The 15,843-nt window shown below is 35.3% G+C and overlaps 1 protein-coding gene across 1 annotated transcript in view; it reads right to left on the bottom strand.

The window, feature by feature from the left end:
* Positions 1-4,189: 4,189 nt before the first annotated feature.
* LOC149254819 (thiol protease aleurain-like) overlaps positions 4,190-15,843 on the bottom strand; it is a 95,751-nt gene continuing 84,097 nt past the window's right edge. The window contains exons 3-8 of the mRNA XM_089457124.1: positions 6,459-6,574; positions 5,926-5,999; positions 5,513-5,777; positions 5,224-5,355; positions 4,725-4,863; positions 4,190-4,470 (exon numbers count right to left, since the gene is read on the bottom strand). Of these exons, the coding sequence (XP_089313250.1) occupies positions 4,433-4,470; positions 4,725-4,863; positions 5,224-5,355; positions 5,513-5,777; positions 5,926-5,999; positions 6,459-6,574 (764 nt within the window). The 3' untranslated portion in view covers positions 4,190-4,432. The remainder of the gene's footprint in view (positions 4,471-4,724; positions 4,864-5,223; positions 5,356-5,512; positions 5,778-5,925; positions 6,000-6,458; positions 6,575-15,843) is intronic.

Raw genomic sequence — 15,843 nt, 5'->3', positions numbered from 1 at the left:
ACAATGTTTATAAGGGAAACCTAGTCCAGATCTAAGTTTTCGTCATCTCGACATCATTTATCTTCAGTGATCTGCTAGATCTGAGTTTCTTTGTTGTTATTACAGATCTGTAGATATGTATATCTGATATATTGTTTTCCACTGCAAAACATATGTATTAGGCTCATTGACAATGACAGTAGTACTCAACAGTGTTCAACACAGTTATAGAAAATGAAATCAGTTTGTGATAGCAGATTATAGTCATCAGTATGAGGGTTCTGATTCCTAAATTTATTACAACTGTTTCATAGATATCATTATTGTGTTGCTGCATAGATAAAGTGATGGATAATTGTACTCTCTTTTGCTGCATCATTTGATGATGATTTAAGAAAAAGAAGATTTGCAAGGGTTTTACCCATAGTGAGTTTTGCCTTGGTCTCAAACCAATCTAGTGTCTCTATGTGTGTGCACACTTTCTTCTATTGTCCCTTTTATATTCCGTTGCATGAGTGATGTTGTTTCTTCCTATGTAATTGCATATGTTGATGTATAATGGCATAGATCTAAATAATGTAATGATGAAATGGGGTGAAATTAATGTATTAATTATGAAATGCTTGGGGAGCTTTTCCTAATTCTCAAATAAGGGGGTACTAATTCCCTTATAAGAGGCTGATAAAAAAAGCCAATACTAACTTCCAAAAGGTGTTGGCGGTTTGGGTCAAGGGCCTACGATGGGTGATTCGATTTCGAAAGTCCCGGCGGCAGTCAACTTGAATAAATGAAGGGAAAGGCCAAAAATAGCATGGCCGTGTTGGGCTGGCATTTGGGGAAAGGGAGCCTGCCTGCTCGCTAAGAACGAGAAAATGAAAGAAAAAGGTTCGTAGGTCTTGTCCTTCCTAGGGCAAGCATCTTTGGTAAGGTTAGGGGATGTTAAGGGCAATCACCTTACTGTACTATCATAGCAAAGAACAATGTCGCCTTAAGAAAAATTAACAAACTTGTCTTACCATCCTCAATCCGATGGGAAAATTGAGTTTGTGAATAAATGTTTAGAAAGATATCTATGTTTCTTTGCATCTAATAAAAAAACACAATGATTCAAATGGTTTCCATTAGCAGAATGGTGGTACAATAGATATTTCCGTACTTCATAAAAAATAACACCATTTATAGCACTTTATGGATATCTCCTCCATCCATCACATTACCTTTGTCAAAGGGACTATAAAGGCTCAAGAAATAAAGGACTGCATCCAACACCAACAAGAGGTTCTCAAACTATTAACGAAAAACTTGGTTATGGCACAAAATAGGATGAAACAACAAGCATATCAATATCATAGTGAAAGGGAGTTTGAAGTGGGAGATTGGGTATTTGTGAGACTACAATCATATAAACAAATGTTCCTCAAGCAACAAAAGAAGGACAATAAATTAGATCCAAGGTATTATGGCCCCTATAAGGTGTTGCAGAGTATTGGAAGTATGACCTAAAAATTGAAGCTACCTCCATCTTCACATGTACATCGAATATTCCATGTTTCTTGCTTAAATAAGGTAATTGGTGATAATATCCCAATCTAAACTCTTCTACTAGAGATTAATTAAGAAGGAAAAATAATACTATAACTATGAAAAAAATTGAAACAAGGACTAAGCAACCGAGAAATCAAGAAACCACCGAGTACCTCATCAAATGGAAGAAGCAACATGGGAAGATGATTTTTTCATGTAGAAACACCCACAAATAGTCAAGTGTTGAGGACACCACTTGTTTGAAGTGGAGGGGCTTGCTAAGCCCTATATAAGCCCCATGTCAACCCAAGAAACCCTTATTAATCCCTATATAGTGAGTGATAACATTTATTGTTATATCGTTATGTAGGCTAGAACATCTTATCTATATATATATATATATATATATATATATATATATATATATATATATATCTTGTTCATTGTATTTATTGTAAAAGGAGGTTCCCCCCTTGAAGTAGACTGTAATTATTGGTTTTTTTTCATTTCTAAGATGCAAGGACCATAACAATATATCATTGGCCAATTTCCTGTTGGAAAAATTTGTATGGGATCTGAAACAAACCTTCCCATTTAGGAATTGAAGCTAAATTATATAGCAAGATAATCCAAAACTCGAGATGGTTGCAAGGATATATTCTAGATGAAATGCAATCTCTTCATGTCAATTCATCAATTGTCCATCAAGTTCAGGCAGTGAAAGGTAGGCTTCACGAAAGTGGTGTACTTACCAATGTGTGCCTATTGTGGGACCCTTGATAGATTGAAACATATTTTATAGAATTCCCTGCTACAAGGAATTTGGGATGTATATATAAGCATATATTTGAAATAGTTTCAATAGAAAAGTCAAGATCTAGAACAATAGGTCCTTAGTTCTAAAGAAATAGTTCCTTGGTTCTAAAGAAGAATATTGGAAAGATCCATATGGTATCTGAAACAAGCCCTCCCATTGAGGAATTTGAAGGAAATTAGTATAGCAAGATAATCCAAAACTAGAGATGGTTGCAAGGATATATTTTAGAGATTTTATATCAATTCATGAATTGTCCATCAACGTCCAACAGGGAAAAGTAGGCTTTATGAAAGTGGGATACTTGCTAATGTTGCAAGGATATATTTTAGATATTTTATATCAATTCATGAATTGTCCATCAACGTCCAATAGGGAAAAGTAGGATTTATGAAAGTGGGATACTTGCTAATGTGTTCTTGTTGTGGGACCCTATATAGATTGAAACATATTTTATAGATTTCCCTGTTACTAGGAATTTGGGATGTATATATAAGCATATATTTGAAATAGTTGTAATAAAAAAGTCAAGATATGAAGCAATAGTTCCTTGGTTATAAATGAGAATACACCATTCAAGTAATAATGCTGTGACATATTAAGAAGACATCTTATAAATCTTAGATAGACAAAGTTCTATGAATTTTCTAAGCTTGAGATATATTGGTATCTTCTTCTAGAATTGATTTTCAGTTTATTGTTTGGGATATGTTGTTTATTTAGTCAAAAATATGATTATTTTGTCAATGGGGTTTCCATGGTTGAAGAAAGCAGGGCATTGTTAATGCAACACTAGCGTCAAGTCTTCCCAACACGTTTCTCTTTATGCTTGCACTTGTGTGTGTTTTCCTATGGAAAAAAATATCATTTAAAAAATACAACAATTGTTTAAACATTAGGCTTAAACAACAACATAACATGGAAGGCTCACAATCATAAGACTTATCGTTCTTAGTATACCTATTTCATATGTGCATACTTGTCCATATGTATACATCATAAAGATTATTATCATGAAGAAATTGTTATTATACTTAGAGGTATGTTTCGAAAATATAAAGCTTTTGTTCTTAGGAGAGGATTCACAATGTACCTATCAATTCTTCTAACTAATATATTTAGTAATTTTAAATAAAAAATTGAATATTTTCACACCCAATAAATATCCTTATAAATTAAAATGCTTTAAACTTTAGGCGATCATTATTTTTTAATTATTAGAAATGAGAATCTATAGATTTCCTTTAAATTTACTTTTATAATAACAAATCTATCAATCAATAAAAGAATCCCATATACATAGGTGCTAAAGAATGGAGTTCACCTATAAATTTTCAAACTATGATAAAATAATAGAGAAAAAAATGAACACCTAATTTTTCTTGCGATAGAACATATTTTTTTTCACCAACACCACATTTTAATTTCTACCATAAAGCATAAAATGTTTCATGCACCAATGGTATAATGTTTACATAAACAAAACAAATGGTTGTGTTAAGCCCCCATGTTAACCATAAAATCACTTATTAAGCCCTAGATATTGAGTTATTACATTTATATTGTTATGTAAGCTACAACATTTTATTGTACTCATTCATTATAATCATGCATTTTGTCTCCTACATACACATACACACACCAAGGAAGCTTAATCTTAGGATCATCATATCTTGTTTTGTATTGTATTAATTGTAAAAGAATGTTTTGCCCTAAAAGTGAATTGTATTAATTGACTTCTTATCATTTCTAAGACTCTTGATTCAAGACACATTGATTCACCACTATTCCTCCATCACTTAGAATATATCAAAATTAATTAAAATACAGTTTTCAAATCCAAAACATGTATTCTTTGCATTTTATTCAGCATACATAAAGCAACATTCAACGGTATAGAACCTAATCATATGATTACTAACAACCAAACAATCTTGATATAAAATTTTCAAAAGCAGTCATGGCTCTAAAAGACTGAAACTTCCACAAATAATTCGGATATTACATATGTTCCGCATTACTTCACAACCTTGAATGTCCATTCTTTCTTCTTTTGTATATCCTACCTGAAAAACCTTTCAAATCTTGATCAATACATATTTACTACTCGAGGCTCTAAGAAAGAATAGGGTATGAAGCACAAGTTGCAACACCTGCAGAAACACAATCCAAAATTGTGTTATCACGTTTTCTTTTTCATGTGCAACCTTTCAAATCTTGATCAATACATATTTACTACTCGAGGCTCTAAGAAAGAATAGGGTATCAAGCACAAGTTGCAACACCGGCAGAAACACATTCCAAAATTGTGTTATCACGTTTTCTTTTTCATGTGCAAAGCCTTTGAAATGCAGATTCTTGAACAAAAGAATACAATATATAAACAAAAAGGCATAAAATAACTTACCACACATATTCTTCCCCATCTCTATCTTGAAGAATCCATCAGCACCCCAACTCTCTCCCCAAGAATTCTTCATGATCCAGTATGGAGTCCCCTCCTCACTAACACCATACCCAACGGCCAAGACTGCATGATTGACATCCTGCAAATAAATTTCACACCCACTTTAATGCTTTCACATACAGTGGCCCCGCAAGCATTTCATCAAAGCCTCACGAGGTAAAAAATTGGGAAGTTTTAGACACAGAGACAGTCCACAAATGCTTCGGACATCCTTTATTTAGATCGAGGATTTCACATCAGGATTATAAACTTAACAATTGATCATCCAATGCCTATTTTTGTTATAGTTTGGATGTTTCAATAAAATAAAGCAATGGAAAATCAGCTTCGACGTATTTAGTTTTCTCTAAATTTGAATCTAGAACTATACTTTGTTTGGAATAATCCTTTTGAATAAAAAAAAATACTTTTTAAACATTAGCGATGAATTTCCCCGTACCATTGTGCTTTGACCACAAGTTGGGTGGGTGAAGACTCCTTCCTTGTAAAATCGAATTTCATTAATAGCATTGAATGCCACACTGACAGGGCGAACTAGACCCACAGCGGCTTTGAGTTCATCCTCTGCCCCCTGTACATCATTTTTCCAGCATAAAATTCATTTACTTCACCAAATGTATTAATTGAAATAGTTGCATATATTAGCAAATAGAAAGTTTGAACAAAATGTAAAGCAAAGTTACATTCTCAGCAATGAAGGAAAATCTGATGAGGGAAATAGAAGTTACCAAACTGATGTTGACACTATCAACAACCTTTACACCGACATTGGTTGCATCATATTTACAAACACCGTCTTTAGCTTGGTAAGGATAAGCTTCCTCAGTGTCAAGCCCTCCATTGTATTTGATATACTCAAATGCTTGGGATGGCAGACCACCACTGCAACCAAAGTTGTTAAAATCTCCAGCACAATCAACCAGTTGTTGTTCAGACAAGATGACAATCTTTCCTGTAGCCTGAGTATAGGCAGCCTCTAGTGCTCCAGTAGTGCTGCAATATTCAACCAAATGTCAACTTGATTTTGGTCTACTAGAGTTCTGAGTGGATCATAAAATTAAGTTGTGGATCATAAAATTAAGTTGTTTCTGAATCATTAACTTGATCTATAGAAAGTAAAAAAATAGAGTGGAGCATCTACCTGAATGTCCAGCAGGATCCACAACTGGCTTGGTTTTTTATAGGACTCACTATGCCTTCTTCTCTCCAGTCTTTCTGTTAGCACAACAGTACAATTAAGAAATAACACATATTAAAATATTAAAAAAAAAAAACACTTAAATATTTTTATGATTCCTCAAATTACAATTGCCAAAGAAGGAAGAGAAGATTAATCCAATCATCTAATACATAGTTGAAAGGGTGTATCCAGGCATAATAACATTTTATTGACCTTCTTGTGCAAAAAAAGATGTCATATTTTGTATTCACCAATATCTTGAAATTCCTTTCCTTTATATCCTTTTCCCATGGGGTGAAATTATTTCCTAAAGAAATAGGTTGCTTAAAAAAGGCATGAAATTCATGGAAGACTGGAAAATTCTAAACAGAATTGTATGCTTTATATGTCTACACAAAGTTAGTAAGACTGAGATACAAACATAAAGAAGCTTTGAAGACTTTCATTACTCGCAATGAGTTTATTTAGTATCATTAAGAGGATTATTGTATTACCTTCGCAGGAGGCTTGGCAGAGGTCAACTTATGATTACTGTAGGCAGCAGCTGAACAGTTTTGTGAAGCACCCAAATATTGTCCATGGAATTCCTCCCATGATATGTCAGCAAACTCTGCAAAACATTGTTCAACCTACTTTATCAGTTCCAACTCCATTTCAGCTTTAGTGTGATCAAAGGTAAGCCCTGATGAACCCAACAAACAAATTTCATAGCATGAGTGCATTGTAAAATTTTATATTGTTCCACAAAATCTTTTTTTAAAGTTCCCTTATTTCAAACTTTGATTTTTTGTAGTGTCTTTTCTAATGACCTACTCATTATTCTTCTTTTGTTTGGTTGTCATGTGTTACCTCTATCAAGCATGTTCAACTCTTTCCTTCCATCTTTCGCAGACTTAGGTTCGCAGATTTTAATACTTCCCCTACTTACATCTACTAAATGTTGGACAGCTTGGAAATAATGTCATGGTATCCTAGCACTCGAGTGAACTGATATTCTACTTATATATAACCTAGAGCTTTGAGAAAAATGAACTAGGGAACTAGTTAAGCCCATTGTCATAGTCAGTGAAACCCATGGAAGTATTGATAGAGACCATAGATAATTAAAAATGGAAGGTGTGATCAGTAATAAAATATAAAATCTAAACAAAAATTCGTATTATAAGAAAAGATGAAGCCACGTGGGTGTAACAGTGAAGCAGTTACAAACCCATGAAGCTGCTGTCACAACCAGACATAGGCAACAACTGGATATGACATCCTTGCTGCCACCAGCCTGGGCAAGATAACTGTTTATCTCTGTAACTAAAACTCTGTATATTGTTCTCCAGTTGAATTAATTTTAGAGCAATTTCTGAAATCTTCTTGTGATGAATCTTATTGATAAAACTTCTGATTTACACCGTTTATGACTCTTAGAATTAAAATTGCTGATGTAATTACCTGTTTCATTTCGATAGAATTCACTCTTAAAAAATTAGCATACTAAGACTTTTAAGGAAAATTGTAAATATATTTAATTATTGTTAAAAAAAGGAAACAAAAAAATTGATTCACTTTATATTTATTAAAATAGCAAAATTACATATCAATTAGTTTTAGATCACCAAGAACCTGTTATTTCATACATCATTAAATAGAGAAATTGAGCCCAAAACACATCTTTACAAAATGTAAAAGAGACACTGCAATTAAGACTCAAGTGAAAAGCACTAAGAGTTTTGATATGAACTACACTGGATGGTTTGAAACACGTCTACAAAATTCTGATGATGTGATTTTTACAGAAAATTTTCTCACTTTTTAAAACAGCGTATTTTCAAAAAAATATTAACATAAAATTTCAATTTTCAGAACCGTATATTTTCAAAAAAATATTAACATGTAACATCCCTACCGCGTCATAATAAATCATATGAAATATTTACGGGTCGGTTGTAAACCGAAGTTACATAGTAACTCAGCGTGATTAGCAGTTGTGAATGGTTATTCAGTTTCGGAACTGATCTTTAACCTCCGGAACTGATTCTTGATATTAGAATGGGATAAGATCGAATGGGGGAAAGTTTTACTGGACAGCTGGTTAATTCTCCATTACCAAATCGCTGGAACCGTTATTAACGGAATCTGTTTAACCGCATTGGGATGGGTATGCGCAAGGGGAAAGATACCTTAGTCCCACGGGCCTAGGTGGCAGTTGTTGGGAAATATGAGTGGTTGCGAGCAAAACAAGAAAAGGGTGTGTTGCATGGATTAATGGGGTGTAACTGTCGCAGACCAGGGATGGAGATTGGGTGCCAACCAAGAACGTGAGACGGAAATTATCTCGACAACGATGACGATTATCGTTCATTCATTAACGACCATGGTTTACGGATTATCTGTACCTACTCTTCGCAATTTTCATCGATAATGGAGGCTCGGCGAGGAGCTTTAGGATTATAGCTCAGAGGAAAATTCTCTCATCTGTCATCCTCATGCTTCATGACAGCGATAATTATTCCTGCTCGGCTAGCTTAGGGTTAGTAACCTCTGTTAAATCATCTGAATTGATTTGATCCATGGCATTCTCCGTCATTGGGGAATTCCACAGTAAACTTGTAGGTTGAAATTGAACTACAATTCTGCGGCTGTTCATTGGTTCTAGTACGAGGTAGGATTTGGCATGTGAATTCGTGGCAAGATTTAGAGATCCGAGGATGCCGTCTTCTACTTGAGATATAGGTGCCTCCTAGGCACATTTTCTTCACTGGTTCTATCAAGCGGGGAAAGGAGTACAACAAAACGCTAACCAATTTGTTTTGTGGGTCTATCGTTACTTCACCGGGCTTCCTTTCCTTACCACTCGGCATTCAAAATTTTGCTGTCAATAATACTGTTCACAGCCAAGAGTTTTAAAATTATAAAACCCTCAAGTTTTACATCGGCTCTCGCTCGCCCAAGGGTTTCTGGGCTTGATTTGTTGCAGTTCTCAAAACGTAGAGTTCTTGCGTGTTATATTTGTTGCAGTTCTCAAAAGATTTACGATACATCGATGAGGATCGTCATGTGGGCTCCAATCCAAGTTTTAGGACCTGAACATGCGCTATGGCGACGAAGAGAGATAAGTTGACCTCACGAAATATTCTTTGTGTGTGTGCTGTAAACATTCTTGTGTGTGTGCTGTAAAAGAATGTTTAGATTATATGTTTTCTTAGTAGAAAACTTGTTAGTGCATGCAGATAGAAATGCTTATTTGATATATTCTTCTTGGTGAAGAAAAACATACGATATTGCATGCGGTGAAAGATTAGTCAGCTTGTTTACTTGAACAATGGTCTTAGTTCCCTGCTCTTTTAATCTGATCTATGGCTACTCCTGTAAGGAGGTGCTTCGGAAAAGTAACAGAAGCTTAGCCCGAAAACACATGCATGTAGTTATGTTGATAACTGCTTTGACAGGAAAGGAAACGATGGCAGATGGTGCCAAGGAAAGTGATGTTCGGCATTATGGCACGAAAAAGGATTATTCGTCCATGCAGATGAAGTCAAGCTGCAGTATTGTCCAATGCTAGAACAATTATGCCACAAGGAATGTTGCATGTGGCGGTATGTAAATAAGAGATTACATGTAAGCTGTATTAGCTGTTAGCTAGTTATGTGATAGCTTAATAATAATTCATTGTAAAGATTTTAAGACAATGGTTAAGGGATGGAATCCCTTATAAACCATTGAGTGAGGGGTGAAAACCCTCACGAGCGTTTAATAAGAAGATTAAACGTTTGCTGGTTTTCACCCTACGGGGTTTCCAGGGTATATCCGTGTTCAATGGTGTGATTGATGTGATTGCTTTATGTGTCCATTGTTGATGATGGGTCCTTGATGATGATGGTTCTTTATTTGTTGTTGACAAGCATAATGTCTTAGTGCATGATTATTTAATATGGTTAAGGATATCAAGTAATGGATACAGGGATTCATGAGACAGCTTATGTCAGAACACTACCACATGGATGGTTAACGGTTATGAAAATGGATATATAACTTATTGTCTTTCACTGCAATTTACTTGATGTATTAGTAAATTTTATATCCAATGGTTAGTGATGATTTGTGGAGTTGTTAATTGATTAATTATTCGTGGTAATTGTATAAATTAACTCTAACTCCCTACTTTTACCTGCGAGGTTACCGGGGTATGTGACAAGTGGTATCAGAGCTAAAGGTTGCAGCACTGGCGCCTTTGGGAATTGGTAAGCGGAAAGGATATTGAGGTACGCCATCAGTAGGCATTAACTCAGGTATGAGTTTAATCATTCGCATATTCATTTATGTCGTACACTACTTTTGGCATGACGGGTGTGATTCATGTTTATAACTTCTTTGAGAAGTAGGTAATAAGTTGTTGCATAACTACATTCATAACATTGGATTCCTGATGAGGAAAAGACAATGAAAACTTTTGTCGCACTTAAGAACAATATTGAACACTCATTGAGGAAGTGACAACCAACTACCAACTTTTGATTTGCACATATGGCAATAACAACAATGCATATATTGAACTAGATTGAAATTACAATGAACGAAACTTAATAAGCCAATGCATGAATATAAATCAGGGGGAACATCCTTGAATAGGATGAAAAATTGTTTTAAAAAGGACATTAGAAGAACCCCTTTAGATATTGAAAAACATGCAATGAGTCAAGCAGCGAGACTTGATCGTCATAACTAACTTTGATTCGGTCTTGTCATGGATGCATGAAGACGATTGGTAGTTGAGATTGGTTAGTGTTGTATGACTAACCCATAGAACTTATATGCATTAATTGAATTGGACTTAAGATTATTACAATTTGTAAACAAGTGAAGGTTGGTTGATGTTACGAATGTGTGTATGAAGATTCTTACTCTCCTTGTGCTATAGTTCCGGTTGTTTATGAGAAGAGTTCTTAACTTTATTCACCATGAGAATGCATGATGAATAGTATATGCTTATGTCTTCATAGATTTAATGATGTTACCCTTTAATTAATCGAAATTCACTAGCATGATATGTGTTTATGTTAATCATTACTTGTCGGGAGATAAAAATCATTCGAGCTTCGATTTAATGATGGTTGAATTTATCTCTACTATGGGAATGATGGATTTCTTATGCATGTTGCATTCCAGTGTGAAGTTAATTGTAGAAGCATGTTCAGTGAGTAACATTTCTTGGACCCATTCATGGTATAATTACATGTGATAATTATTCATAAATAGACTACCTGTGTTAATACAGTTGTCAGTAAACTCTAACTACCTTCCCCAGCTATAGATGCTTCCAAAGGAAAAGGAAGCAAGGAGAAGGAAGAAGACCGTGCTGCAGGGACAGACGGAGATGGGAAAAGAAATCGCTAAGTCTGGTGATGACCAGATAGCGCCAGCTTTGGGTGTCAGAATCTTGCAAAAGACTCTAAGTCTGGGAATGATTAGATAGCGCTTGATGTGCATGTGAGTATTCCCTTGACCATGCTTAAGAAGTTGGAAAATGATAACTATAGTGTATTGATGTTAATGATTTTCGTAATGTCTCCTTGAAGTCATTATTCTGAAATGGATACATAGTAGTGTTATGATATTTGTTGCATCTAGCATCAAGTGGTAACTCTGGTGCATGTGTGACACTTAGGAGATTATGTTTCTAATTGCATAAGTAGAGCAATTGCTTCCGGTAAGGGTGGTTTAATTTGTTAGTTATGCATGTTGATCCAAGGATAAGATAAGTATCTTGCTCACTTTCTTGAAGAATACATATGAATGTTTATATGATTTCTTAGTAGAGGAAGTATTTGAATGCATGCAATGAAAGAACAGTTCTTTTCTAGATTTTCTTGGTAAAGAAATGTGTTAATGCATGCAATTAAAGATTGATTATTTTGTATGCTTTCTTAATAAAGCAAATAAGTAGTTCTTATTGGGAAGACTCCACGTGAGTCTTGTATGTGAAATGCTTGTCTCTTGTCTATAAAATCCTTGCTAAATATGGCCAAAGTAACTTCTTGAGGAAAGAGTATATTACATATATACATAAATATAGTCTCATCCTAAGAGTATGCATGCTTCATGTATGAAGATGCAGGATTTTATGAGAATTTTTTGAAAATAAAAGTAGAGGTTCTTTCCTTAAAGACACATTAGAATAGTGTTCATACAAGAACCAAAATCCTTACTTGTTTCATGAAAAGAACTATGTGCATTGAAGTAAGTAATTGTGTTAGGAGAACACATGTTGCATATTGGTAGCTATTGTGACTTTGGAATTATAGTCTGTGTGTACTTAAAGAAAGTGGTCATGTTAGCTTCCTCGAAAAATAATAATCTCTTGGAGAGATTGTCTTGTTGGATGAGCTGTGTCGATTGCTTGATTTTGATACATAAAGGATAAGTAAACTTTGTTTTTGTATCTTGATTTTTATGCCTAAAGATAGATATCTTTAATAATTTCTTGAAAGGGAATCTGGAGAAACCCTCACATCGGAAGATAGAGAAATGAGGATTAAAATGACTTCCTTTAAGTAAGAGGTATGTGGTTTGTTGTATGAAATGCTGGTAGTATTCTAGTGAAAGGAATATGGGTTGTATACATTAAAGAAAGGCTTATATGATAAGCAATGGTATGCACAAAGATTAGTCATTATGATATAGAGTTATGATCTTTGTATGTTAGAGAGATTATGTTTAATTACATTAACAATGCATGACCCAAGCTAGCCATAGTAAACGTGAGATAATACTCCACTAATGATGGTTGAAATTGGAACAACAGACTATGGAAAAATTGGGAATGCTGAGAGTATTAACTCAAGTGTTGTTGACATTTATACATTAATGAGTATTTGCATATGCTTTTATACATGACAATATTGTATGCATGAACATTCTTGGAAATGGAATACGTGTTAACTGATGTATATTTATAACTAACGTTGCTGATGGGATTAAGTAGTGGTAGCTTAATGGCAACAAGAAAACTCATTACATAAATTGCTGCAATGTGAAATGCAATTATAAATGAGAAAGAATGATGTTATATGATATGCATGAATTATGTTAATTGGAAAATTTGCATGCATACAACGTGTATGATGGATATGTTTCCCATCAATCTTGATGTTGTGGACCCATGTTGGGGGTTAAGTGTAAATGCATGGTATACATGCATGTTTGTTGTGCTAATGATAATGTTCATATGGTTCATTGTGTAAATTACTTTGAGAAAGAGTATTAAAAGAGAAATATTCATGCTATGTCTGGTTAGGATCAGATGGCATAAGAGGAAAGAATTTCCTGTGTACGCTATGTCTGGTTAGGATCAGATAGCGTTTACTGGCGAGACCAGTGTAATTGCGGTCGAGTAGGACCTGCAAGTGCTTGGGTTGATGGCAGTACCTGCCCGGAGGGGTTGATGGTACTTGTCTGCCCGGAGTTGGGTTGATGGCAATTACCTGCCCGAAGGGGTTGATGGTACTTGTCTGCCTGGAGTTGGGTTGATGGCAGCTACCTGCCCGGAAGGGTTGATGGTACTTGTCTGCCCAGATCTCCTCTCCCTAGAATTCTTGAGCTGGTTGGCCAGTGGGATTCTATGTTAGACCTGGTAAGGTCTCTATCGAAGAAACTGTCTAGATGTGAAAATGACTCGGTTTGGTTGTGGAAACCAGTTCCCATGGGCTGGGAATTCTTTAGTCCATTGTGGTCTCATGGCTAAAGAAATGAATGAATCAGCTATATGATATGTTGAAAATAAATTCTATATATAGTTGTGTGAAATATGTTATGCACATTTAACAAGAAATGAGCTTAGTGCTCAATAAGGAGCAACTGGAAATCTTAATTCCTTTATTGTATTATTAATGTTGTAAACATTTTAGTGGGAACTAATACAGTTTTTGCTTGATGCAGTGATTGACTGTTTTGATGATTAGTATTAGTGCTCTTTAAGTACTGGTAAAAGTACTGTGATTTAAAAAGTATCTAACATTGCACAAATGATTGCTAGTCAAAAGTATCTCATTTGACTCGAAATATAGTGACTAATGTGATTGAATTTGTTAGTCATATGTTACAGGAATTACTTACCGTGGAGGAATGAAGAGTTTCCAACCGCTATTAAAAATACTTACATGAAAGTATTCATGGTTTTCAAAATAGATGGTAAGTAATGGTAAGTTGACACAGAGAATTGATTATCATGAATGAATAAGGGCCAAGTGGTGGCGATTAGAAGTTGCATATTTTTGCAATTACGAATGCTTATAACTGATGATATTTCTTATGACTATATCATTACTATTTTGGTTGTTGTCCTTAATTTGAAGGGAAAGGATCACATTTTGTGTGGTTTAGATGGTATATCAATGAGTAAAATCTCAAGTTCTCAATGAAAGACGAACACCGAGGACGGTGTTCCTGTTAAGGGGGGGAGTATGTAACATCCCTACCGCGTCATAATAAATTGTATGAAATATTTACGGGTCGGTTGTAAACCGAAGTTACATAGTAACTCAGCGTGATTAGCAGTTGTGAATGGTTATTCAGTTTCAGAACTGATCCTTAACCTCCGGAACTGATTCTTGATAAGATCGAATGGGGAAAAGCATTACTTGACAGCTGGTTAATTCTCCATTACCAAATCGCTGGAACCGTTATTAACGGAATCTGTTTAACCGCATTGGGATGGGTATGCACAAGGGGAAAGATACCTTAGTCCCACGGGCCCAGGTGGCAGTTGTTGGGAAATATGAGTGGTTGCGAGCAAAACAAGAAAAGGGTGTGTTGCATGGATTAATGGGGGTAACTGTCGCAGACCAGGGATGGAGATTGGGTGCCAACCAAGAACGTGAGACGGAAATTATCTCGACAACGATGACAATTATCATTCATTCATTAACGACCATGGTTTACGGATTATCTGTACCTACTCTTCGCAATTTTCATCGATAATGGAGGCTCGGCGAGGAGCTTTAGGATTATAGCTCAGAGGAAAATTCTCTCATCTGTCATCCTCATGCTTCATGACAGCGATAATTATTCCTGCTCGGCTAGCTTAGGGTTAGTAACCTCTGTTAAATCATCTGAATTGATTTGATCCATGGCATTCTCCGTCATTGGGGAATTCCACAGTAAACTTGTAGGTTGAAATTGAACTACAATTCTGCGGCTGTTCATTGGTTCTAGTACGAGGTAGGATTTGGCATGTGAATTCGTGGCAAGATTTAGAGATCCGAGGATGCCGTCTTCTACTTGAGATATAGGTGCCTCCTAGGCACATTTTCTTCACTGATTCTATCAAGCGGGGAAAGGAGTACAACAAAACGCTAACCAATTTGTTTTGTGGGTCTATCGTTACTTCACCGGGCTTCCTTTCCTTACCACTCGGCATTCAAAATTTTGCTGTCAATAATACTGTTCACAGCCAAGTGTTTTAAAATTATAAAATCCTCAAGTTTTACATCGGCTCTCGCTCGCCCAAGGGTTTCTGGGCTTGATTGTTGCAGTTCTCAAATCGTAGAGTTCTTGCGTGTTATATTTGTTGCAGTTCTCAAAAGATTTACGATACATCGATGAGGATCATCATGTGGGCTCCAATCCAAGTTTTAGGACCTGAACATGCGCTATGGCGACGAAGAGAGATAAGTTGACCTCACGAAATATTCTTTGTGTGTGTGCTGTAAACATTCTTGTGTGTGTGCTGTAAAAGAATGTTTAGATTATATGTTTTCTTAGTAGAAAACTTGTTAGTGCATGCAGATAGAAATGCTTATTTGTTATATTCTTCTTGGTGAAGAAAAACATACGATATTGCATGCGGTGAAAGATTAGTCAGCTTGTTTACTTGAACAATGGTCTTAATTC

Source organism: Pinus tabuliformis, chromosome 7 (genome assembly GCF_031772625.1).
Source record: "Pinus tabuliformis cultivar Carrire ecotype Pingquan chromosome 7, CPIR1, whole genome shotgun sequence".
NCBI lineage: Eukaryota > Viridiplantae > Streptophyta > Pinopsida > Pinales > Pinaceae > Pinus > Pinus tabuliformis.
This window is presented reverse-complemented; position numbering and strand designations above follow the sequence as displayed.